General features: G+C 39.8%; 1 protein-coding gene across 5 annotated transcripts in view; it reads right to left on the bottom strand.

Annotated features, from left to right (window-relative positions):
• The window catches only part of LOC117297361 (adhesion G protein-coupled receptor L1-like), a 59,871-nt gene that overhangs the window by 19,222 nt on the left and 13,954 nt on the right, over positions 1-26,695 (bottom strand). For all 5 annotated transcript variants that reach the window (XM_033780350.1, XM_033780346.1, XM_033780345.1 and 2 more), the window contains exons 5-16: positions 24,966-25,163; positions 24,209-24,322; positions 17,927-18,039; positions 16,967-17,155; positions 12,846-13,029; positions 9,754-9,903; positions 9,151-9,385; positions 7,315-7,435; positions 6,438-6,541; positions 2,993-3,095; positions 2,283-2,436; positions 1,383-1,449 (exon numbers count right to left, since the gene is read on the bottom strand). In XM_033780350.1, the coding sequence (XP_033636241.1) occupies positions 1,383-1,449; positions 2,283-2,436; positions 2,993-3,095; positions 6,438-6,541; positions 7,315-7,435; positions 9,151-9,385; positions 9,754-9,903; positions 12,846-13,029; positions 16,967-17,155; positions 17,927-18,039; positions 24,209-24,322; positions 24,966-25,163 (1,732 nt within the window). The remainder of the gene's footprint in view (positions 1-1,382; positions 1,450-2,282; positions 2,437-2,992; positions 3,096-6,437; positions 6,542-7,314; positions 7,436-9,150; positions 9,386-9,753; positions 9,904-12,845; positions 13,030-16,966; positions 17,156-17,926; positions 18,040-24,208; positions 24,323-24,965; positions 25,164-26,695) is intronic.

Here is a 26,695-nt window from a genome sequence, read left to right as displayed (position 1 = left end):
CATTCTGTGGAGGTTGGTCTTTACATTTCATCATCGATCACAATTAAATGTTAACCGAGAAAAAACAAAAAACAAACGTTTGTTCTTCAATTAGTGACCAGAAATTGTGAGTCATGGGCCTAATGATTAATTAGAAATATGAAAGAAAAAAAATAATCTTGACTACACGTAAAAACGATCAGCATTCAAAATTAATTTTACATCCTAGCGTGTTCTTGACCCAGTTTTGAGTCAAAAGTTCAGCTTGGGCAGATAAATTAAGTCATTTTCCGGGTTCAAGGGGGTTGGGGGTGATGGGCAGAGAAGGTGGTGGGTGGTAAAGAGAGTTTTCACATCCATTTAAGTTGATCATAAATATTGGATTGCCCCTTAAAGACACTTGACACTATTAGTTATTGGCAAAGACCAGGCTTCTCACTAGCTGTATCTCAACATATGCATAAAATAACAAACCTGTGAAAATTTGAGCTCAATATTGGTCATCAAAGTTGGGAGAAAATAATGAAAGAAAAAACGCCCTTGTCACACGAAGTTGTGAGCTTTCAGATGCTTGATTTCGAGACCTCAAATTCTAAATCTGAGGTCTCAAAATCAAATTCGATGAAAATTACTTCTTTCTGGAAAACTACGTCACTTCAGAGGGAGCCGTTTCTCACAATGTTTTATACTATCAACCTCTCCCCATTACTCATTACCAAGTAAGATTTTATGCTAATAATTATTTTGAGTAATTACCAACAGTGTCCACTGCCTTTAATGAGTTTGAGGGAAGGTATACGATAGTGTTAAAGCATTTTGAGAAGTAATGGGGTTTATGTAGAAAAAATACATAAGTTTTTGCCGGCCCAAACTTTTAATCTGAGAAACCTTTCTGCAGTAACGCATCTCAGATCATGTGTTTCTATCAGGGATTATTCTTCCAGCGTGGACATTATTTACTCTGGATTTTCAGTGATATCTCAAAAACTCGACCTCCTTTTGAGGTTAATTTTGTTTGTATAGAACTTTCTTTTATTGATAAACAAACCGCCTCGGTTGGCATGGTCGGCCAAATGTTAGTAAACACTCAACTGTAAAAACAGATGTTTTAACAAAATTCAACATTTCTGCAAACTTTAAATTAAATAAAATACCTCTAATAATTGGTTGTTTTGTCTTAAACAAAATCAACAAATTTTGTTAAATAGTTACAAAAATAGTGATCTTTTCTTGATTTGCACTTATGGCAAATTTTCCAATCTGGGTTTTCCATCTGGGTTGGCAAAAACTCGGGCTGTTACGTTGCAAAAGAAAGGTCTATACAACAACATTTATCTGCCTATAGGATTTAAACAGCCAAACGTTGCAAAAACCAAAGGTATGATTTGCTTTCAAGTACTTACTATTCATCAGTTCCATAGCTTGAGATGTCTATGGCTGCTGCTATGCCAACAACCAGCAACGGGAGACCTGCATAGGAAAGGGGGTCGAGGTAGGTCAGGAAAATTATTATCCATTGAAAATGCTGACCGAAAATGCCGCTCATGAAATTGATTTGTAATCATATGTAACAGTGATGGGTAGTCTGACTTCTTGAGTGTTTCATAAAAACATACCTTTATACTTTTACAAAACTTCTTTACCCAAAACTAAGCAAGCACCTGTTAAGTGGCCAAGAGAAAAGAGGAAGGTCATGTGACGGGAATGCCACAGGGCATTGTGGGGGGTGCCAGAGGGCCTAAGGAAATATGCAAATATGTATAATAATGTAATATTACGGGTAATGGATGAGTGATGTATGAGTGGTGTAGACCTACATGTAATTTGGATCATGGTCAATTTTGTTTAGTGTGCTTCACTTCAATGAGCTTTTAAAGTTGTGTTGCCTGATTCTCAGAGGTTATTTATATGTTTTTTTATTATCAAAGTACTTCAATGGCACAACTTTTTATTTTATTTTTTCTCTCATGAAAGTTGACCCAAGAAATGGAAAACTCAGACCTGATGCTTCACAGAGGCATCAAAGGCAATTGCCTCCATGCCCCCCCTGGTCATTGCCTTGGTGCCCTTGAAATGCTCCAATTGAAATTTACAATTTCTTCATAGGTGCCCTTTACCAAGGAGAAAATGCCTTGGTGCCCCCTGCCGTCCTTCCCAACTTAGGATTAATATTAGGACTTGGGACAAGTTATGTGCAGTATCCATAGACCTTGAACCCATCCTAACTTAGGATGAGTTACTCGTCATGACTCGAGATAGGATTAATCCTAGCGAATCATGAAATCGGCTGCAGGAATACTCACCATAGCCGAATGGGTAGTAGTATTTGCGTCTGGAGCTCTCTGCTTCAAAGACTTCCACCAGCATGACGTAGAGTTGGATACCTTCAAGACACATCCATGCAAAGGCTGCTAAGAAGAAGTAATGTAGGAACAGAGCGACCACTGTACACATTGCCTGTATGAAGGAGCAAAAACACATCAATTACAATAATAATAACAACTAGTTCTTATAAAGCGGATTTCACAATAACCAGCTCAATGTGCTTTACATTAGTGCCATGGTCATAGGGCCAATAACATTCCTTCTAATCTTTTTTAGCTCCTTGGGGAGGCCACATCCTGGCTTTTTCATACACAATATCAACCTCTAACCTTGCAGGTACCCATCTAAACCCCTTGTTGAAGAACAGCAATGATAGCAAAGCATCTTGCTCAAGGACACTTATTTTAGAGATGGGTTTTCCATTTCCATTTCATATCACTGCTAAATGTAAGCACATGATAAGGAATACTAACCGGTGCCTACTGTATGAAAATGCATGACGTAACGATGCAAATCCAAGGTGAACTCGCAAGCTGGTTGCCTACTTTTATTGCTCACCAGTGAAATATGCTTTAACGCATCAGCCAAACTGTCTGTTATAGTTCGCACAAACATTTTCTTACCAATAAACAGTGCTATAGACATTCTGGCCTGAGTTTTTAGGCAATTTTGTTTTCATAAAACTTACCGTGCGTGAGGATTGGTCGATTCCAGCCATGAATACGATCTCAGCAATCAGGAGACACAGACACAGGTTCTTATGGATGGTATTACGATCATTCTGCAGGTTCCTAAAAAAACAACAACAAAAACAATCTCAGAATTAGAGTCACACTAATGTTATTTATGTATTTGCTGTTCTATTTTGTTTTTAAAAGGCAGCCAGAAAATGCTTTTCTTAAGGGCCTTGTATCCAAAGTTCAATCAAAAAGGTACAATATAAATTATTGACATGCAAGTCAAATAACTTTGGGATGAATAAAGACAAATTGACTGGAGTGGGACTTGAACCCGTGGCCTCTTTTTTACCCCAATTTTGGCAGTCTCCCAATGTTGTCAATATCTTGGTTTGGGAGTGCCAGTCAAGAACCTGTTACTGACATACAGTCAGGGTCCAATTTCGTAAAGCTGTTAAGCAGAAAATGGGTTGGGCACCAGTACTGCTAGGTAATATTTTGTCTGTGCTAAGCAATTTTTTGTGCTTACAGACTTTTTCAAAATGGGCCCAGGTATTCCTACCCATTCAGCATGATTAAATAAGTGCGTATTTTCATAATAAATATATTGATCATGTCAATTCAAAGATTGCTTTTTATGAGAAAAATCGCTGACTCTCTCCATAAATAAATTCATGGGAGTAGCGAAAACAAAAATCTTTCAATGAGATGTTTGGATTTACTCTCCAGCTATTCTAGTTCCTTGGCATTTATTTGCCAGAGGTCAGGTCTCAGGTTGTGGACCTACATGTACATGTATAGAGTCATGATGTCTACGCACAGGAAGGCAAGTGTTAAGACGTCATCCCATAGCTGGGTGACAGCCAAGGGAACCTGTATGGTCTGTATCAAGTCCTTAATCACCTTGCCTATTGTACTGTCATATCTATACCTTGGACATAATAATTAATCATGTCTACACACAGGACATGTAGAACGACTCCATAGTGTTAATAAATAGATAGTTCCCACTTGACATCACAGTGTAAAGCAGGCATGATATTTGGTCTTTGGAAAAAAAGTTGGACAATATTTTTGAGAACAAGGGCTGACCTAACTGTTCATATGATGCAGGGTTTAAAGTGTTTTTCAAGCTATTTAATCACAATTTTCTGATTTTTGTCAGTGATGGCAAAACAATCTGAAATCATGCTAAAGGCCAAGTCACACAGGCCCCGATAACGAGAACGAAAACGATAACGATACAAATGCACGCCCTCGATTGGTTGAATGAGCGTTGGCGAATTCTGTGTGGAGCATTTCAACCAATCGAGGGCGTGCTTTTTTATCGTTATCGTTTTCGTTCTCGTTATCAGGGACTGTGTGACTTGGCCTTACGGAAGATGCCTGGTAAAGTGCGGTTGGTTAAGAACAGAATTTACTCTTCCAGGAACCACTGATGTATTTTCGCTTTAAGGTGAGTCTGGTACTAGTCGCAAAACACAGACTGTGCTTGGAGGTGGTGGAGGGGGGGGGGCAACGCATTGGTGTAGTGAGATTGTCCAACGTGAATAAAAGGTACTTAATGGGAGTAAGCATCCAGCGTAGTTTCCTGCACTTCAGGCTTCATGCAACCAGACACAGGCCGATAGTGGTGTTGAGAGCTGGGTGATTAGTGTTACTACTTTGACCAAACCTCTCAAAACCCAGACATTCATGTCTTGCAAATACGACTTCAGGAAATCAAACATTGGCTTGGTCCTGATTAAAAGAGGCTGGCGCCATTACACATTTTTTTTTCCTTCGGACCCATTCTTGTGAAACACACTGGCTTGAAGTTTTTGTACAGTGCAATTTGTTATTGAAAAGGACCACCAAAATATTTTAACCAGCCAGAACTAGGAATTGACTACTATTTTATCTTAATGGTTATTTACCAATTTTGAAACAGAGCTAATCAGCCAAAACATTGCTTTGTGATTTGCACTTTTTTCTCAAGAACTTGACGACTAATGAAACTTCTTCTGGGGTGGATTTCACAAAGAGTTAGGACTAGTCTTATCTCGAGTTAGGACGAGTTACTAGTCCTAACTTATGTAGGACTACCTGTACGATTTTGATATCTCTTAGGACTAGTCCTAAGTTAGGACTACATGTAGTACTAACTCTTTGTGAAATCGACCCCAGGTAAACTGCATTACACACATCTCTTTATACACAGTGAGTAGGATTCATGTCATGGCTCAAAACTTGATCTACAAAAGGTGTCAAAACCCTTTAAGCGGCTCCATGAAATTGGGCACAGGTTCATAAAAAAGGGCCATGGTCCAAACTCTGAGACTCCCAACGGGAAGTGCAAATCCCAGAGAGCTGAACGGGCAAAGCAAAGACTTATTTGAAAAAGAAGAACATTAAAAAAAGGCTACATGTACAAATGTATGAGGGCCCAAAACTTGATCTACGTAAGGTATCAAACCCCTTTAAATAACTCTATGAAATTGGGCACAGGTCCATGAAACCCAGGTCCAAACTCTGAGACTCCCAACGGGAAGTGCAAATCCCTTTAAATAACTCTATGAAATTGGGCACAGGTCCATGAAACCCAGGTCCAAACTCTGAGACTCCCAACGGGGAGTGCAAATCCCAGAGAGCTGAACGGGCGAAGCAAAGACTTACTTGAAAAAGAAGAATGTTAAGAAGGCTATGAGGGCCCACAACTTGATCTACAAAAGGTAACAAACCCTTTAAGACAGGTCTATGAAATGCACAGGCATGACAGGTCCTTAAAAAAAAAGGGCCCAGGTCCAAACTCTGAGACTCCCAACGGGGAGTGCAAATCCCAGAGCTGAATAGTCAAAAATGAGACTTACTTGAAAAAAAAAAAAAAAACTGTTTAGAAGGCTATGAGGGCCCAAACCTTTATCTAACAAAGGTATCTAAACCCTTTAAAGGATTTGGGTACTTTTTCAAAATGTCCACAGATTTACATTAAACTTACAGGGTTTGAAGATAATGATAGTGGAAAGCTTCCCCTCAAATGTTACTAACTAAGGTTGTGTAGTTTTTAAGAAATGAGTAAAACAAGTCACAAAATAATTTTGGTCTCATGAGACCAAAATTATTTTAGCATGACAAATCCCTTTAACCAGTTATGATATTATCCCAAAACCATAGCATAACCGGTTAATACATTTTTACATGCTAAAACTGAGGCGAAAATTATTACGCTTTCTCATTTCTCAAAAACTACAGCACCTCAGTAAGTAAAACTTCAAGGGAAGCTTTCTACTATCATAATCTTCAGATTGTGTAAATTTAATGTATATATGTGGACATTGTGTTTTTTGTTAGGAATAAGTACATATACATGTACCCTTTAAGCAGCTCTATGAAATTAGGCACATGTCCAAAAGTCTAGGACCCCTAAACTGGGAAGTGCAAATCCCAAAGAGAAGAGCGGTTGAAGCCAAGACTTACTTGAAATAGAAGAACGTCAAGAAGGCTATGAGTAGACAGACGCATGAGATGATGAAGCCAGCGTAGGTGATGACGGAGAGAACAAAGTGATGAGCTCGAGGGATCTGCAGGTTAGTTTCAGATAACGATGAGATGGAGGGAAAAATGTGGGCGTGGAGGGACGAATGGATTATTGTCAATCAGAGTCAACAACTTCTATTGTAAAGATCTTTTGCAATTTTTTGTTTTTCTAGACTTTATCCAACTTTTGTTAAAAACATAAACAATAAAACCTTCTTAACCAATTTGTAAGTTTCCATTTTGTAATTGTGTAATTTTATTATATTTTTTTCATTTTGTATTCTCTGTAAATTTTCCTGTACTTCGACCCTTCGTTGCCAGGGGAATTTGTTTGTAATAAATAAACCGTTCTTGAATGAAAGAATGCATATTTTTCCAACTGTCATTTTGGTGATCATGTCTTCATATGAAGAGAATATTTGACAGATTCAATAAGCGTGAACTTTGTTATTTATTTTCAGAGACTAAAAACTATTAGACGGTCTACATGTATGTCTGCTATCAAATGCATGTACCTACAATGTAGCTAACTGTTTTCATGATAAAGATTTTAGTACTTTTATTAAAAAAAAGAAGAAGATTATATTCTCAAAGGAAATCAGGCCTGAAAAAGGGTATCTATCGGAAGTCATTTCAGTTCAGTGTTCGGTTTGAGAAAGTGAAATTTTCTTCTCACTGCAAGGAATTCATACTCCCAAATTACTTCTTTGTACAATAAAAATTTAAAAAAAAGGAAACGTAGAAAACGCTTCAACTCTGATTTTCACAACAAAATTTTAACTTAAAGAAAGAAAAAAATAATATACAGTTGACTTACATAGACACCCTTGGTGTTCATGAGGATGGCAAAGTTGGTTAGATGGGTGCAGGAGCACACAGTGTGGGTTGAGTTAGTGGATACCAATGTGCAGCCAGTGTTCGACCACTCTCCTGGGGCACTACAAAAACAAACAAAGAAACACAAACAACATTAATCAGGATTCTACCTGTAAAGAATGCTGCTTGTTAAATGCCAGACAAAGCACCAAGGATTAAGTACAAAACTCTGCCCTCATGGCATAGAAGAGATCAACTGCCAGCAATCGAACCAGGGCTACAGTGGTGAGAGGAGAGCGCTTTACGCACTGGCCAGCCATGTCATGATTATCTGTTTATAAGTGTCTCGGACATACCAATGCTAAACTATTTCTACAGTCAGAGGCCTCGTCCTGTCTCAATGTTAAACTTTTACCCCCTAAAATGACTAAAATGAAAGACAAAGTGAGCCTTACAGCTCTTCAAAGGAAATGTGGGCAAAGTCAAGTTAAGTCAGCGGCCCATATTAATTCCAAGGTAAGCTAAAGGGAAAGATTAACTAGTACTGATTCCTGATTTCAAGGGCATAAGGTTAGGTACATGAAGGCTACAAAATCTCTTTAGTTTGATAGAGCGCAGTAAACAGAATTGATTGCTTAGGAAATTAATTTGATCATGCTGATTAGCAGATTTATTTATTATTTTTGTTTGTTTGGGGGCACCTTTCATAATTAATATAAATCACTCAGCTGGTGACCTCCATATTATTCTTGAACAGATTTGACAGAAATCAAGCTTCAGAAGTACATGTAGGCCCAAAAGAGCGACTTATTTCCAAATAGCACAAAAGTGAACAACATGCAGCTGTTATATTTCAAATTCACACAAAATCTGAATCCCCCTCCCCCATCATCAGGCAAAACCCCAAGTGTTAGGATTTGTATACCTAGGTGCAGAGAAGCAAGTGATGATTAAATGGTTGGCACAAAGAAAAGAAGGGTTTTTGTGGCAACATACCACTCTTTAAAGCCATTGGACACTTTCGGAACATAAAACAAAGAAAAAAAGTTAACAGATTTACAAATAACTTACAGGGTTTACAGAAAGTAATGGTGAAAGACTTCTCTTGAAATATTATTCCATGAAATGCTTTACTTTTTGAGAAAACATTAAAACAATTTTCAATTCTCGATATCCAAAATAACGGATTTACAGAAAACACATGTCATGACACGGCGAAACGTGTGGAAACAAGGGTGGGTTTTCCCGTTTTTTTCTCCTAACTCCGATGACCGATTGAGCCTAAATTTCACAGGTTTGTTATTTTATATATAAGTTGTGATACACAAAGTGTGGGCCTTTGGACAATACTGTTTACCGAAAGTGTCCAATGGCTTTAAAATCCATGTCATAATGCAGGCAACATTTAAAGTCCCTCAATGGTCATGAATAATTCACCTGGGTGCAGAGAAGCAACTAATGTTCAGGGCCCAATTTCATAACGCCTCAAACCACAACAAAAACTTGCTAAGCACAGACAAGTTTTCCCTACAAGAAACAGGTTACCAGTCAAAATTATGTTCAGTTTATATTGTTGTGACTGGTGCCCCTACTAAAATTTTGCTTAGCAAAGAAATTTGTCGGGTGGTTTATTCTGCTTAACAGCTTTATGAAATTAGGCCAATGTATCTTGAATAACAAAGTTCTTGTTGCTAAATGCTATCCTTTAAAATACTGTCTTAATGAAAGGCAACACTTTAAGCCCTGCAAAGGTAATGACTAATACACCTGGGTGCAGAGAAGCAATTAATGTTCAGGTATCTTGTACATAGAAAGCAAGCAAGCCGAAGGTTCTTACTCAGCTGCAAACTTCCAGTAGGAGCACATGGGGCTGGTCAGATTCTCAGCGGCATGCTGGAAGACGATGACGGCAGGCTCGGGAAGACTTGAGGCTTCTTGGGGATCACCGATAGTCGCTGATATGACGTTGGAATTAATGATGTAGTCGGCGCTGGTGTCAGCGTCGTTGTATTCATTGGAGTCCAGAAGGCTACCCAAGTTCTTGTAGGCTAAGAAGACGACTTTCGCTTGGCCTGAAATGACGATAAGTTATTGGGTTTTTTTACAGGGAAGGTAAACATTTGTTATCACTCCTAAATTGGAGGTTCATGAGGCATCCTGGTTTGAAATTTGTTTTTGTGCTTATCTGGGGATATAATAATATGAAACCCCTAAAGCCTGTTTACATTCAGTTTTCAAAGCCCAAGTCTGCTATTTGGGGTGTACCATTTGGTTTTATATTCATGTTCTTATGAATTTGATTCGTCTTTGATTTTTATTTTATTTTATTTTTTTTAGGGGGGGGGGGGGCATTTTTTTTCATAAACATTTACTTTCCGATTCAACTTTTTTTTTCTTTTTTCTTTTTTATAGTCATTTCTTTCCATCATCAATAATTTACCATCTTTGCTTCTTTCTAGCAGGCTGGCCTGGGGTATGGATATAGAGTCTGTGATGTCCTGCCAGTCATTGGATTTCAGCTGAGAAGGACGTGGAAACATCACTTCCTCAAAGTCTCCCGTTGACGTGTCTTGAACAATAACTTCAAGAACTGTAGGAAGGAACAAACAAAGAAAAGGAATAATTATTCAATAGCATTTAACGGAAGCACATTTTTTTTACTGAAAAAGAAAGCTATCAGAATTGTAAAATCTGTAAATTTAATTTTAATTGATGGAGTCTGTTTCCCGTTTACTATTTGGAAAAAAACCCAATAAATTCAAGAAACCCATTTCACAGCCAATCTCTTGCACACAACATTGATTATGAATTCTTTGGTTATGAATTGAACAAATCAAGAAGTTAAGAATCAGTAACTACTGTAGCAGGCATGCAACTGCCCGATGAAAAAAAAAGAGGAAACTTTTCGAGACCCACAATGGTACCCTAAAAAGTGTTGAGGTTTTTTATGCTCTTAGGATCAATCTTAGCATGTATGACAAAGACAAAGTGAAGTGTTTTATACAACTAAAATAACATGGAAAAACACCTTGCCTATGTATGCACCGTAATTCTAAGGTGGCAAAGCATCGGGAGTTGATTAAGTTGAGGAAAACTAACTATTGTTTCCCAGGTAAACTAACTATTGTTTCCCCCCCCCCCCCAAAAAAAAAATCAGATTTTTTTTTTTTTTTTTTTGGGGGGGGGGGGGATAATAATTTCATGCAAATTTCATAACTAAGCCGCCTTACAATGGTCGGTGAGAGCCACTTGTCCCCGCTTGCCGTCTTGCACATCACACAATATGCCATTCCTGGCTTGTCCACTTTCCGGACGGTTTCGGAGAGCAGTTTACCGTCTACTTCTTATTTTTTCAACCAGAACCACTTCCAGGTATTTTTTACTCCTTTATCTATGGCTTTAATTTGGCCAGGTACCACTCGGTCCCGCTCTAAAATATCTTTTCTTTTGGATGTCATTTTGACGGACGTTTGAAGATGCGACCGTTTCGTAGCGCAATGTGAGACTCGCACACAGCAGCAGTATACATGTACGTTTGGTAACTAACTCACACAATACATACATGTACAATACGTGTATACTATTGCAAAATAGCGGGACCAGACGAAGACATGACCTTAGACTCATTTCAAGGCTGTATAATAACTTGGTTTAGCACACAACTCGCCTGCACCACTGGGTGCGTTCCACTGTTCCAGATTTTTCGACCGTACACACGGCTATTAATGACCGCACGCAGTGTGTAAACGTATGCATTGCTTGCTGTGGGCTTTAGATTGACCATGCAGTAGAATGGATTGCGTGCCGCGGCAGAGGCCAGACCATGCGTTACGATGCATTGTTGTAAATTGTCTTAAGATCGCGCTAACCGCGGAATGTTTTTCTTAGCGCTAATCAGTTTTTTAAAAACGCGGAATTCCGCGGAAACGCGGAAGAGTTGCATGCCTGCTGTAGTCATTGTGAAGTCAGCAGTTAGCTTGGTAGATTCGAACCCACCACCTTGTAATAGACCCTTCCCATGAAATATGTAAATTGCAGGTAGCGCGTGCGCACTAACTAATGAGGGAACATCGCGCTGTTTTGTACACAGCTAATGGGTGTGAGACGCAGACGCAATTGCGCGTCTGCTTAGTGCACAACTCTATGGCGTTTGCCAACCAACAGGGTCTGTACGCATGCGTGAATGTAATTAGCATATTTCATGGGAAGGGTCCATTGCAAGTCATGCAGTCTTACCACCCGACCACTTTCCCTCATAAAGGTACCCCTTTTAAGACTAAGGTCCCCCTTGAACGGTTCCTGTACACATTTTTATTTCCCTCTGAATACAGATGCCCTTTACCAATGCCAAAGTCCCATACCCTCAAAAGATCAAAGTACCAATGCCTGTGCTTTTATCAAGTTCAGTCAGATATGCCAGGAGGATGTAACTTTGCTCGCTTAAAGAACACTCAAGAAACTGACTTGAGCCATAACACTATGCACCGGTTATTTTCAGAACATTATACAGAGATCAAATTACAGGCTGCTGACGCAAGCCTAAGTCCCTGGAAGCCCAGGATTAGGCTTGAAAGACAAAGCAGTAATTAAAACCCCTGTTGTGCTAGTAGTCTGGAAAACACCTCTCAATTCACACAGTATCACATTTCTCCTCGTTAAAGGGAAGGTACAAGTTTGGTAATTACTCAAAACAAACATTGACTTAAAAACTGACTTGGTAACGAGCATTGGAGAGCTGTTGATAGTATAGAACATTGTTAGAAACGACTCCCTCTGAAGTACATGTAGCATAGATTTTGAAATAGAGGTAATTTCTCACTAAAATAATAAAAGACTTCTAGCTAGAAGTCTTTTATTCCTATCTGAAAGCACACGAATTCGTTCAACAAGGGTGTATTTTCTTTCATCATTTTCTCCCAACTTCGATGACCAATTGAGCTCAAATTTTCACAGGTTTGTTATTTTATGCATAATGTTGAGATACACCAAGTGAGAACACTGGTCTGTGACAATTACCAATAGTGTACCTTCCCTTTAAGCTATCAATTAGCCTAACGAGGACAGATGAGATCACCCTGAGCTCTAACTAAAAAAGTTTCTATTAATTGAACTGTTTCCTTTGCAGAGAATGATAGACATTGGGGCATTGTGTAACTTCTTTCAGGTAATAAAAAGTTCCGGAGAGTATATTTTGTTTTCACCCTGTTTTTACCCAGTGCTTGACACACATCAAAGTAGTTAGATGTTAACCAGGTGAGGTTGAGTTAGCACCATGTGTAAATCTATGTTGACTAGTGTTGGTTCTGAAAATTCACCACTTTGATCAGTATTCTCGGATCATCATCAGGAGAATGTTGGACTTTGCTGTTGAATGCTGCTTAAGTTCTGCCTTTGAGATTAACTAGAAATTTGGCTAGGCTTGATGGTGCGAGAATACTGATGGAATCTACTCAAAAGAGATTTAAACATGGCACTACAGCAAACTTCCAGATTATACTCCCACCATGCATACATGTAGATAGGTTAACTTACCAACATTGCCTTCTTCACTTGTTAGAGTGTCGTCTGGCCCAAGATTGTCGGCCACCACAAAACCCATCTCTTCAATTGAAGTCAGTAAATTGGTCGCAGTCTTGGCCTTCTCTGATCCCGGTAGGTCCTGCCATGAAAGCAAGTTGGAGTCCTGGAGGACGCTGCTACCGATCATTACATAGTTCTAAGATCAGGAATAGAAATTAAAGCATATTACAGGCTGGATGTTTGGTTGTATTGAGTATAAAGGCTAACCTTCATGTACAAACGGTGCACAGGCTATTTTTAAATCATAAAAAAAAAAAAAAAATGATGGTGAGAAATTTTAAAATAAAAAAATTATACTTATTTAGCATGATAATAGTTGTTTGCCCCTAGAACGCAAAGAAGAAGTTTTACTCGCACTTGGATTGTCAGACATACATACATACATTTGTAAATTTGCCTTTTATATAGCACCAATTCATTTAGACCACAGGGCTTTAACAAGCAGACAACAGCATTGCCTCAAAAAAAAGTGAAAAGAAGAAGAAATTGGCACTCTCTAAATCTGGACAGGGCCCAATTTTCAAAAAACTGCTTAAGCAGCAAATATTATAAATAAGCAGGATACCAGTCACAAATTATGTTAAAAGGAGGTTTAGAAGAGTTCTCAAACTACATGTAAAGGACTATTGGGAACAGTACGGATGATATGTGAGGGGGAGGGAATCTCAAGCGAGTAGAGGGTAAATTTGTTTCGGTAAAGGAAAACCAAACCGACTTCGAGCAACCCCTGAAGAAACATGAAATGATACAACATCAATGTTTTGGTTTGCAGTGACTTATTTTTTTCCTTATTATTCTACACCTGACTGCAGACTGATCACTAAAAAGGAAATCTTTAATTTTCCTGGTCTGGTACCCAGAGGATATCCAGTGATAACTAGCACATGTCCCTGTAATCCTCTGAAGATTCAGCAGGATGTGCCCCCTGTCATTCAGCCACATCAGGCATGTAGTCTGCTGTGTCTATGAGGGACCGTTTATGTAGAAGTTTGTGAGTTAATTGCCATCTTTATAGGGTGTTTAGGTATCTGAAAGCGCAGAAACTTGTGCAACAATAGAGTTTTTTTCTTTCGGCATTCTCTTGCAACTTCGATGACCAACAGATTCCAAAATGTTCACAGATTTGTTTATTTTATGCATTTTGGATGTTGGGATACACAGGTCTTTGACAATTACCAAAGGTTTACAGTGCCTTTAAGCAGCTGTATGAACTTGGGGGCCCACTCTGGTGTTGAGGAGATCGTCTTAAAGAAACTTCAACCCCGGTGACTCTCCTCGATGATACATTATTTAATTTCTCTGTCAATCACAGGAAGTTGACAATCTTGATGTCCAACAATGAACGGTCTCCGGTGAGAATTTGAGACGTGTAGAGAGGGGGGAACGTGAACGGGCGGTCGAACCTATAGTGTTCTAATCAAGTTACATCGCCAAACTCTTGCCCATAACAACCTGTACAGGAGCACAGGAAGTTCCGTATTCTGCCCCGTCAAATAAAAAACACCCAAAGGGCTGAAGACAACTTGACTTTCAGATACTGGTATGAACTTGTAGGCAGACAAGGAGTTATACATGTACACACTTGGCCTTTTTTGAGATATGCCTGTAATGCTTCTATCACCGAGAACGCTCTGTGGTCAACTTCTTAATTTTGTGAGGGGCTGTCCGTTCGAATCCTACCTTGATACTAGTGTTGTAGCCACCGTGGGTCATGCTGGGCGGGCCTGCCCAGAACTACCTCTAACAAATTTCACCCAGCACTCTCAGCCAAGCACAATGTGCCGCCCAGCACAAATTTCCCCAAGATTGAACTTCGGCAATGATGGCCTTGTATCTAAACATGAATAATTTTGTTGAACTGCTCGCCCTTGGTCGACTAAATTGGATTTAGAGCCCACCACTAAAATTGGTCTTGCTACAACACTGCTTAATACGTTTAGATGTTTTTTTTTTGCTGAAACATTGAGAACTCATGCATAACTATACTATTCTTAAACCAATTCAGTTGATTTGTGGGTGTGTGGGGGTATACTACATGTACATAGGAGTGAGAGTCATTGCTGACACATAAGTCTGAAACTGGCATCCAGATCTTAGGAGGTACATTTAAATGATGGCATGTCCGTCTTTTGATAACCTCTGGAGTTATAGATTCCAAGGAGCTTTTGGAAACGGTATCCTCAGCACAAACAAAGTCGATCAAAGGGCAGAATTTCTTTAGCACTGTAGAATATTGTTGTCACTTTTTGTTTACCGGGAACTCTGAACTCAGATCAAGAAACATCTTGTCTCTTGTTATCTTGACTAAGAATTCAGTCCCTCCCAAAGTCTAGCTGGAGTAGGCTGGCTCCACCCCACAGCTGAAGCGAGTAGGCTTGGCATGAGACCAGGCATTCTGAACAACAGAGTCTTAAGCGTTAGCTGATGAGTTACATCATCCACACAGACTCATACACATTTGAAAAACAAAGGGTATGATTGTGCAAAAAATAAATAAATACTTTCAAGCGGGTGGCACTCCCCTCGGATTTGGGTCTACAGAATCTCTCTATCATCACAAACGAAAATCTAGGGACAGTCACCAAAACTAATGTTTTGTTTTAATTCTGTTGGTGGGTAGTTCACATCTATTTTGCCAAAAAACAAAGATCTGCGAAACACTGAAATCAAAATAGATTCTGACTATTACTTAGAAGAGGCCTGTAACTAACAGGTTTGTTGGAGAGTTGTCTTCTATAAACATAAGTAACACTGAAAGTTCAACTACCAGAAAAGTTTGGGACAAAATAAAATTGAAGTCTTATCCTGAGAAATCACTGATTTAGTGTAGCTCCAGAACACACAAATGTACCATTTCAGTTTTGCCGTAAGAGACAAAATTTATCGCCCCAAAAAACATACAGGGTTGATCTGGTACCCCGAACAAAGTAAATGACAAAATAGGGCTAGAGAGCTTAGTTGGTAGAGTGCCGCCGCTAATCCAGAGGTCGTTGGTTCGAATCCCACTCTAGTAAATTTTTCTTTGTTCAACCCTCCCCCCCCCAAAAAAAAATAAAACATCATTCAACCTTTACCCAATTGTGTGAAGGCACGCACGTACACATGTACTATAGCTTTTTAGCAGCAGCTTCTGCCAACCAAACTGTCTACAGTTGACAAATGACACATCACCCCAAGAGTTCAGCTTGGCAAATCACAAGCTCCCTTAACTACAACCACTTGCAAACCCAGACTTCCTTCATCAATCACTGTCCACATTGTAAGAACAAAAAACTAGAGAGATAGTCCCGCAGGAAAACACACTTTGTGATTTCTTGTTTCTTCTTTCCTTTCCTTTCCTTTCTTTTAATCATTAGGAGGGGGATGATAAGGAAGTTTCTCGTTAACTGACGTTCCAATTTACAAGGACAACTACAAGTTCATGGCTCTCAGGGGACCCAACCCATCACACTTTTTTTAAAGGGGGAGTAAAAACAACACACAACAAATTAATGTTCTTGCTGACAGATCAGTTTTAAGATGGAACACGCAAAAAACGTATTGGAATGTGTACATTTTACACGCTGTAATTAAAAGCATACTTGTTTTGAAGCTTAAGGATGGTAATGGTTGAAAAAGAAATTAGCAGCTCAAAGCTTATTTGAGTGATTTACTAGAATCCATCCTCGCTCAAAGGACGAAAATCCCTGTTTCCTTCAAGTGATGTGTGTACGTTTATTTTTAACATGCAAAAAATTGGGTTATCTGTAAAAATTATGTGCATTCCGTGGAGTGTATTTTCTGTTGAAAGGATTCCGCACTACAGGTTACACACAACCAATGACAGACATACATATTTCCAGCCCAACATCTAAACTATCGGACTTGGATTATGGTGGTCCCAAAAATGACGCCGTGATAATGACCTCAGGTGAAGTGGATCAATACAGGGTCCAATTTGATAGAGCTACTTGAGCAGAAATGAGCAGGATACCGGTCACAATTGGCGCTTATTTCCCTGCGGATTATTTACTTACGGTAAGAAAAGCCACGAAATTGATCCCTGTTCCCAACCATACTGATTCACTACATACCTGTGTAACCTTCTTGGCCATGTCAAACTGTGCTGTTTTATTGAGACCCACCAGCTCTTGCTTCAAGTTCCCGACTGCTCCGTTCATAAGGTCAGTGACGATGAGGAGATCTCCTCCATATACCTCGTTGTTGGACCCAACGGCTGTTGCCATGACGTCCGAGAGGTCTGTAGCTGAGGTATTGCTGGACTACACGTGGGATGAGAAAAGGGATGAGAAAATGGTGGTTATTCGCAAAGTAATTGAAAGTATTGTTTCTTTGTTCAAAGGGCTAGTCAGCTGAGTGTTTGACTAGCCTGTGATCTAGTGGTAAGACTGCAGGACTTGCAATCACAAGGCTGTGAGTACGTATCCTACCAAGCTAAAGGCCCGGTCCCACTGCAGCGATAACGAGAACGATAACGATAACGACGCAAAGAGAACGCATTCTATTGGTGTAATGAGTGTGTGCGTATTCTACGTGGAGCAATTCAACCAATAGAACGCGTTCTCTTTGCGTCATGTTCGTTATTATTCTCATTATCGCTGCAGTGGGACCGGGCCTTAACCGCTGATTTCACAATGATTAGAGTGAGTAATGTCATCTAGTTATTAAATCAGTTTCTTGTGCAATTCATAATCATAGACGTTAAACCAAATGTTTGTACATGTATGGGAGAGATTGGCTGTTGCGAACTTGGTAATTATATCCCCTTGTGGGAGTTTGCCGAGTTCCCTTGATGGGAGGGAAGATCATCCAAACAAACAAACTAACAAGCAAATACAAAAACTTTCTGATCTACATGTACCTGTTTTTTATATCAATGTTTGTACTGTATGAGAGAGGTTGGCTGTTGCCAGCTTGGTGTTTATATCTCTTTGTGGGAGGTTGCCGACTTCCCTTGATGGGAGGGAAGATCATCCAAACAACAAACAAAGAAACAAACAAACAAGCAACTATAAACTTTATCTGTGACCTACCTGTTTTTTGATATCCTCAGCCCATGCCGATGTGCAGAGACTGAGATCGGGGCCGGTCTCAGGAACCCATTTAGCTGGTCTCCCTAAACAGTGCCATCTGGCGTTGACTGCACCTGTTGGATATACAGAAAAGACCAATCAATTATTAAAAAAAGTGATCACACCATGAGGTAACAAGTTCTTTTGGTATCCCCAGTAGGGTGGATCACATCTGTCTCTATGATCACATTACAATAATATTGTAGTACTAATGAACAATGCCATAACGCAAAGACATACATGGCCTCTCCATGAAGTTGTCAGATGTCATAGGCTTTAATGTGGCTAAACACTTGCCTTCTTGGCTAGCAGAGGTTTTTTTTTTATTATCGCTAGAAATGATCGCACTGCAGTAAATGCCAACAGGGCAAGGGCCTCTTTTTTTGTACCAATTTAATTTTTGGAAGGGTTCACTTATTGCAATAAGTAAACTACTGTAAGCTCGTAAAATATCCGCAAGTGAATCAAAACTTTCACAATATTTGTACCGGTCTGTCTTTTGAAAGAGTCAATTTTATGCAGTACTTGTGTTTTGAGAGAGTTAATCTATAACAATCTTCTCCATTGAAAAAAAGAAAGAAACCCTACTTTGAGATGTCATCTCTAAATCTATGCCCCCCCCCCCCCCCGTTTTCGATAAAACAGTGTTTATTGATGTCATGCTTTGACTAGAATCTGATCTGATTTATACCTTTTGCTGTATAATCCATTAAAGGAGGGGGGGGGGGCATCTTAATGATCTTAACATTCCAGAAGCTCAAATCAATAACAACTCAGGTGTTTACATCATTACAGTTATTGAATTTAAAACTGAATTGTTTTCAATTGGCCTTTGACCCGTCAAGGTCAAATAGACAACACAAAAGGTCCGGTATAAATAAAGTCGTCAGGCCTGATTGGGTAGCTCCCTACAATAGACCAATTTCTGGGTTGGTTGAGTTTTGTTACCCATTTTATGAACTTTTCTCCCCCAAGGTAAAATCAACTTATTTACAGATGTTTGGCTCATCAAGGCTTGAACGTTTTTTGAGGAGAAAGAAATCTTGTTTGACATCTTATTAGAGACTGGGGACACCATGATGAGAGAATGTCATGTGTCTTGAGGGTGGAAACATGTTTTAATAAATAAGGGCTCCCCAACATCAAAAAATGTGTCATGACAGCAGCAGAATTCTTGCTTTTAAGGTAGGGTCATAGATTGTTTTTTTAGTTGTTTTTGTCAACAAAATGCATGCATATTTAAAGGCAAAATTAGAGACCTATGTATACTATAAAAAAAATATACAATAAAACTCACTCGTGTAAGTTTCAATTGAGCATAGTGTGTACTTACAAGTGTGTACAGTGCGTACAACCCGGTTTAAAAACCAATGTGAATCGTTATATATAACTCACATTAAAACTACGGGACCCATGATTGATATCAGTGGATACAATGATTTAATTGGATAAAAGTGCAGTGTCGTTAGCTTCCTATATCTCTGTTTCCATTTGTCCGAGGTGTGTTTGTCAGCTGCACTTTCGATCGTCCTGCAGTTGGCATAACGCACATGTGTAATCAGGATTTGACTGTGAATCTCCTGGATGCCAGGGTCAAAGGTACATACATTTGTACAAATCTTGACGTCGCTCCAGGCAGATATCTGGCGTACTTCACCAGCCTCAAAGTGTGACGTCAGATATTCAGGCTAAGCCACCCTGATGAATGACACTGAAGCAATGACGCAGGAAACCCCTCCCCTAGTCCCTAATGACTACCTGATACCCACTGAATGTAAAGCAGACTCCACAGAGAAAACTCCTGTGTCACGGCCACGCTGCGAGCTCTCTCTCTCCTTTACAGATCAACATTTCATCCTCAAGTACAAGAGCAGACAACTCAGTGATTCAACTACCATGGTAACATGGTCTGGGCATGCCGGATGAATTAAGGGCAAGGACTTCTCTAACTCCAAGCTTGTCAAAGTCAAGTCTGTGACTCTTGCGCATGCATTAAATTAAGAGGGAATAAAGCCAAGGTCTAGCATTGGATTTGATACATCCATATGTTAACAAATTTTGAATGTATTGCCATTTCATCAAGATCAAAGCGGTTTGTGATGATCCACATCAATGGAAAGATGGCTTAAAGATAATACGACAAAAAAACACAAAACGCAAAAACCATCTAGCACCGAAAGACAATATAGCATGTCTTGCCATCTCAGTGAAAAAACTCTAATGAGTAAAATTACAACTATTTTATGGTGGAAATATAACTTAGAAAGGTTTGTGGTAACACCATGAGAATTTCTTTTCAGAACCAAAACTACTCAAAAAAAAAGATATTCACATGATGGTGTTACGGCAAACCTCTCTTAGTATAAACTTTGATGAATGAACAAGTCTAAAATCTTCCCACTGGGGCGGTACCACATCACTTGATATCATGACAAGGAACACTATTGGCTATTTGACACGTCCCATGAGGGCAAAACAAGCAAATGATTTCTAATTCCTCCTCATTAATCATCATGAATAAGCGGGGGGGGGGGGGGGGGGGGGGACTCTCGGCTCTCCATTGGTAACAGAGTAAAACATACACTGTAGTTATTCCCTTGGGGGATTCTGAGCATTTATTCTGATCCCATTTATATCCTGTTTGTTCAAGCCAATTAAAAGAGCGGTACATTTTGTTGCTGTAGTTTGTTACATTCAGCTCATGGTGATCTCCATTGGGGGATGTTAAACATGTTAAAGAGCAGCTTGGATTGGGTAAGAAGGATGAAATATCAGCCTTAACGTAGACAAGTTTCGCTCTTGCGAAGTGTCTTGTGGATGAAAAGGATCTATTTGTGAAAATCAGGTTTTTTAATGTAGTTTTTAAAAATGAGGCTTGGCCTCATGACAAGTTACACAGTTTAATTGTTTGAAACTGAGAACGTCAGTAGCAGTTATTTTGTTGAGAGAACCCCTGCCTTACCTTATCTTGATTCAAAGAGAGTCATACCATCAGGGCCTAATTTCATGGCCCTGTTTACCATAAGAAAAGGAATGGCACTTAAAGGTAGTGGACAGTATTGGTAATTACTCAAAAAATTGATTAGCATAAAACCTTACTTGGTGACGAGTAATGGGGAGAGGTTAATGGTATAAAACATTGTGAGAAATGGCTCCCTCTGAAGTAACATAGTTTTCGAGAAAGAAGTAATTTTCTACGAATTTGATTTCGAGACCTCAGATTTAGAACTCGAGGTCTCGAAATCAACCATCTAAACGCACACAACTTCGTGTGACAAGGGTGTTTTTTTCTTTCATTATTATCTCGCAACTTCGACAACCGATTGAGCTCAAATTTTCACAGGTTTGTTATTTTATGCATATGTTGAGATACCCCAACTGTGAAGGCTAGTCTTTGACAATTACCAATAGGGAATTCCACACTTACGTCAAGCACATTTCACAGGTTAGCAGTGAATTTTTGCATGTGCCCGTGCGTACTCCACTTCAGTAGCCATTCTTTGCTTACACAGCTAGCGAAGAAATTCAAAGCTTGCACGGTAGGCGGAGAATGGTGATTGCAAGCGCAGAATTCAGTGGTTAGGAGAGCCATGAAATTTGGCCCTGGGTAACTGTTTTGAAATGTAGGTTTTTTTTGCTTAGAAAAATAGATAAATTCTGATGGAAAAATGTAAGCCTGGAATGGTCCATAAATACATGGAGCGGCAGCCGGCATTAGTCAAACATTATATTGGACAAGAAAGTATTCACAGACATACAACTTTCTAATTGCAAAAAAAAAAGAGGAAATGGCTGATCATACTTAAATTTTGTACAGTGTTTTTCAGTTTTCTATGGCACTGTTTTGAAAACCAAAAAAAGGGAAATCAGCTGGTCAGCTGAAAAGTTGCAAGCCTGTATTCATAATTTGTGAAGTGTACCCACTAACTCCGAACTTCCAAATATTATGTGTGTAGGTTCTGCTGACCCAGAAAGAGCCTTTCAGGAAGCCGGTTATAGGGTACCAATTAGTAGGTATCATAACCCTCCCCCTGTCACCCGGTCACTTTATTCTGGGCACTAACCCCTACAGGGGGCACTTGTTGGTTCAATGTGCGTCAATGTTCACGTGCCCTGTCATAGAGGGGAAAGGATATTAAAGGGTCTCACAATGTCCACAGATTTGCATTAAACTTACACCGTTTAAAGATAATGATGGTAGAAAGCTTCCCTTTCAATTTTACTTGCGGAGGTGCTGTAGTTTTTGAGAAAAGAGTAAAACAATGTCGCAAATATAATTTTCATCTCAGTTCTATAGCATGTAAAACGTATTTACCAGTTACGGTATTGTAAACGTTTTTACCAGTTATGGCATATTACCATAACTGGTAAATACATTTGACACGCTAGAATATTTGTCCCCTCATTGAGACAAACATTATTTTTGTGACTTGTTTTACTCATTTCTCAAAAACTACAGCACCTCAGCAAGTAATACTTTCATTATCTTCTACCATCATCATCTTCAAACTGTGTAAGTTTAATGTAAAAATCTGTGGACATTTTGTTTTGTGTCCTACAAAAATACCCAAACCCTTTAAAGGAGGGGGGGGGGGCAGGGGGTCAATGGCAAAGAAGGCGACAGCATTGGGTTTAACAAGAGCTTCCCTTTCAGAGTTTCCCTTAGTGTTAAGGTTACATATAGGAATGGATGCCTGCAGCTTATTTCAAGAAACGCTAGGATTACATGTAATCCTATTTCGAGTCCTAACTTAGGATGGGCTCAATGCATCCTAATGTCTATGATTATGGAATTTACCTCGTCTTAAGTCCTAAGATTAATCCTGAGTTAAGAAGAGTTTGGTGAAATCGACGGCTGAAGGGTCCGTTAAGAAGGAATGACAATTGTCAAGCGTCAACTAGGGAAGTGCGGCTGTGCAACTTGGGTGCCCAACGATACAAGAGACTGCGGGGCATGCCACTTAGACTTTAACAAGAGTTCTGGGTTATTTTATGTGTGTTACACAGGGCTTTATGTCCCCTTCAATGGGCGAAACAACAGTATTTGGACCCACACTCTGTCAACATTACAAGAACTTGAGTCCATTGAACTACATGTAGAACACTTGGTACAACTCATATCGCTCCAACGTGTACTCAAAGTCCTACCATTTTTGTTGCTGCGATGTGCGATGATTGGTTATTGAAGTTCTTTATCACATGGTTAAATGATCTTATAGCAGCAAAAAACACACATTAACTTTTTAAAAATCAAAGAGGCAAAACAGATATCGTTAGGGAACCCTGTATTTTGTTTTCCCCTTTTGGTATTGCCATCCATAGACATACATGTATGAAGGTGCACTGTGCTCAATCCAACCACAAAGAAAGAGCCAACAGATGCATGTCACCATCATGTCACACAAAATTTCTCACTTCATCTCAGCAAGGTAAAGTGATGACGAAAAAGTTCGTTCCTCTTCAGCCCAATGCCCTTTTTTTCCTCTCCTCGATAAGATTTTCTAGTTTTTTTTCTAGATTAGAACCAGTTGTAATGTTAGCCAGCAGATGATGGGGGGTTCATGACCTATATTTGACAGGTGTCAAGCACCTGTTTGCTCTACATCAGGGCCTAATTGCCCAGGAACATGGTCAACAGCGCTGATAAACCAGGGCCTCTGTTTCCTTTAGAACCTAGGCCGCCCTGAGGTAACTACGTTGATACTCAACTATTACGCGAAGACCTTAGACATGTTAGAGCATTGAGATAATAATTATTCAGATCCAGACCACTAAGGATTTTGAAACCTTTTGTAAAAAAAAAAAAAAAGGGACAATTCTTTTCAGAACTGATAAGTTTTCCGCATTCTGAAAATCTAATAGTAGAATAGTCCGTGGAGGTAGAATATAACTACTCCGTGGTAGAAGAAAATCTACTCCGTGGTAGTAGTATATGAAGCAAGTCAGTTCTCTGAAGAACCAAATTTACCTGGCAATGGACCCTTCCCATGAAATATGCTAATCACATTCACGCATGCGTACAGACCCTGTTGGTTGGCAAACACCATAGAGTTCTGCACTAAGCAGACGCGCAATCGCGTCTGCGTCCTGCACCCATTAGCCGTGTACAAAACAGCGCGATGTTCCCTCATTTTGCCAACCATCGAAGAAAGTTACAACCTATTTTCCTTAAGACTACTGCATAGGAGCCCTATAGGTATTGGACATTCCCATAGCAACCTCCATCTCAATCTGACTACTTACCGCTCGTTCCCTTGGGACATGGCTGTATGCTCAGCTTGTTGGTCTGTGTACGAGGCCAATTAACTCCCCTCTGGTTGGTGGCAGCACAGAAGTCAAGGTTCATTGTGGTAGTTTCTGAAAGACAAAGATAAGAAAAAACTGCCCTGAAACAAACAAATATTTCTGACATCTTGGATAAGAAATGTTTTTCTTCGCCTGTTTTTTTTAAAGGGGAGTGTATTGGTCATGTCTACAAGATGTTTCTTCTCTTATAGTTTAGTTTAAAAAAATTAAGTTCAAGAATAAAAAAAAAAAAAAAAAATTGAACATCTCAACCAGACAAAAAAAAACAAATCTCCCACACTTCCAGATATCAGCGGTTAGCTTGATAGGAATTCAACCCCGGAACCTTGTGATTGCAAGTCCTGCAGTCTTACCACTGGACCACTGTGCAGAATCCAGTAACTAATTGGGTTGCAAAATATTGTGAAACCGCGGTTGGGCAGGTTATTTGCCCAAAGAGCTGCATGTGTACAGAATGCTCCTCTATCTGTGGATCACTACACAGGGTACAGTTACCAATTGGGCAGCAATTGAGGCCGTTGCACAGAGACTAAGGCCATGTCCCAATTGGCGTCTACACAAACGGCTACGGCTAGATTTCCGCGTCATCATGCGTTGAGGTATAGGATGCCCTTAGCAACACCCTTAGCAACAGCCGTAGTCGTAGCTGTAAACGTCAATTCGGCCTAAGAAATGAACCAAGAATTGAACCAACCTATGAGTTCTTCCTTCGTAGTCGGTGACACAGTTGTAGCTGGCGTCATTGTTGTCGTCACCGTGGTTGTGGCCTGAAGGGTCGTCGTTGGGGCGGGTTCAGTTGTCACCAGGCGTGTTGTAGTTGGAGCCCTCGTTGGAACGGTGGTTGCCGCAGGTGCATGGGTTGTTGTAGGCGGCGTGGTGGTCTGGACCACAGCTGGTGATAACAAAATTATGAAGTCAAAGTTTTAGATAACCTTTCTACGGGCTGCATCCCATTCAAAATGCAGTGTGAATCAATCATGACAGCTTGGTTTCAACTTACTGACCAGAACTTTACAGTTCTTATAATACACGTCATTGATAAGTTGTTACAAACAATACCTCAGCAAACCAAGTTCACAACACACCTTTTCTTGCAGTAGCCAAAAATGAAATTAACCAGACAAGGGCCAAGCTTGCACAAGGACCATTGTGACCATAGTTTGACTAACTTTGCCCGAACTCTATCTAGTTGGACTACGCCAGTCGAATATTTGGAACCAACCTCCCAAGCATGGTCACATCACTGGTTATCAAATCAGCAGTTTTCATAGCACAGTGCAGAGTGGACCAGTTATAACAATATGATAACGAGCGTTAAATTGCCACTCGCCCTGAGATGACATGACAGTAGTTGGGGGTTCTCACTTCAACCAGTCTTTATGCATGCTCTACGTACATGTATGTCACTAAACAACCACTCGTTAACCATTGATCCTTGCGCGAACTTGACCAGGACTTTCCAAAATAGAACAGTAATTTTGTTCAACATGCAACATGTAATTCAACAACTCCGAACACAAAAGGCCTATCGTAATTTCTTACAGGGTTTGCCTTAGACTTTTTTAGTGACTGGCCAGAGCTCGTTATTTCATTAGTCCAACAGCTTTTTCACAGGTCAATATTGTTTTATATTTTTTTATGCAATTCGCCAGACACACAAGGCCTGAAGGCCACTTCAAGGTGTGGGCTACAATTTTTGTTCTTCCAGGGGCCGTTGCCACCTACTCCTAGGGCTGAAACAGGGTTACCCCCTTTACAGTCCATACGGATGTAGGCTTGGGTATCATCAATCAGAAGCCTGGCTGGTAGTAGAAAGCACTACCTCCCCAACTTTATGTAGCAAGTGTCACGACAGGGATTCAAATCCACATTCTGCTGATCGAACACCAGAGCTTGAATCCGGTGCTCTTAACCGCTACATGTAGGCTACAACACGGCAGTTCAAATTGAATAGGAAGCTTTTTTAACACTGAACAAGCCAGTCGGACCACTTGGAGTGAGTTTTGACTGGTCCTCACGTGTTTTTAATAGGAATTTGGCCAGCGGAATACTATTAAGAGAGAACACTGTCTTTGGGGCTAAGCAGGGTGGGTATTTTTTTTTTTTCAGGGTGGATTTTCTTTCAAAGGCTTGAAACTGCCAGGGGGAGGGTTTGATTTGTTGTGGAATCATCAGAATATTTACCGATGATGGGGCGATCTGCAAGTGTGACAAGATAATATTTCCTTGTGTCTCCTGCGATAAATAGTACACGAACAGTCACAGAAACAAATAAGTCAAAGGAGAAATGCACGGGACAGGGAGGAAAAGACAACCTGAAGTACAAGTAGGATGTGAAACTTTGCATGGTGAGAGTATAGTTAGACGAGGTTTGCGGGAGCATCATGAGTTTATCTCTTTTAAGTAGCATAGGTTCTAAAAGTT

The sequence above is a fragment of the Asterias rubens genome, chromosome 12, assembly GCF_902459465.1.
Source record: "Asterias rubens chromosome 12, eAstRub1.3, whole genome shotgun sequence".
Classification (NCBI taxonomy): Eukaryota; Metazoa; Echinodermata; class Asteroidea; order Forcipulatida; family Asteriidae; genus Asterias; species Asterias rubens.
Note: the sequence above shows the minus strand (reverse complement) of the source record. Positions and strands in the feature narration are given on the sequence as shown.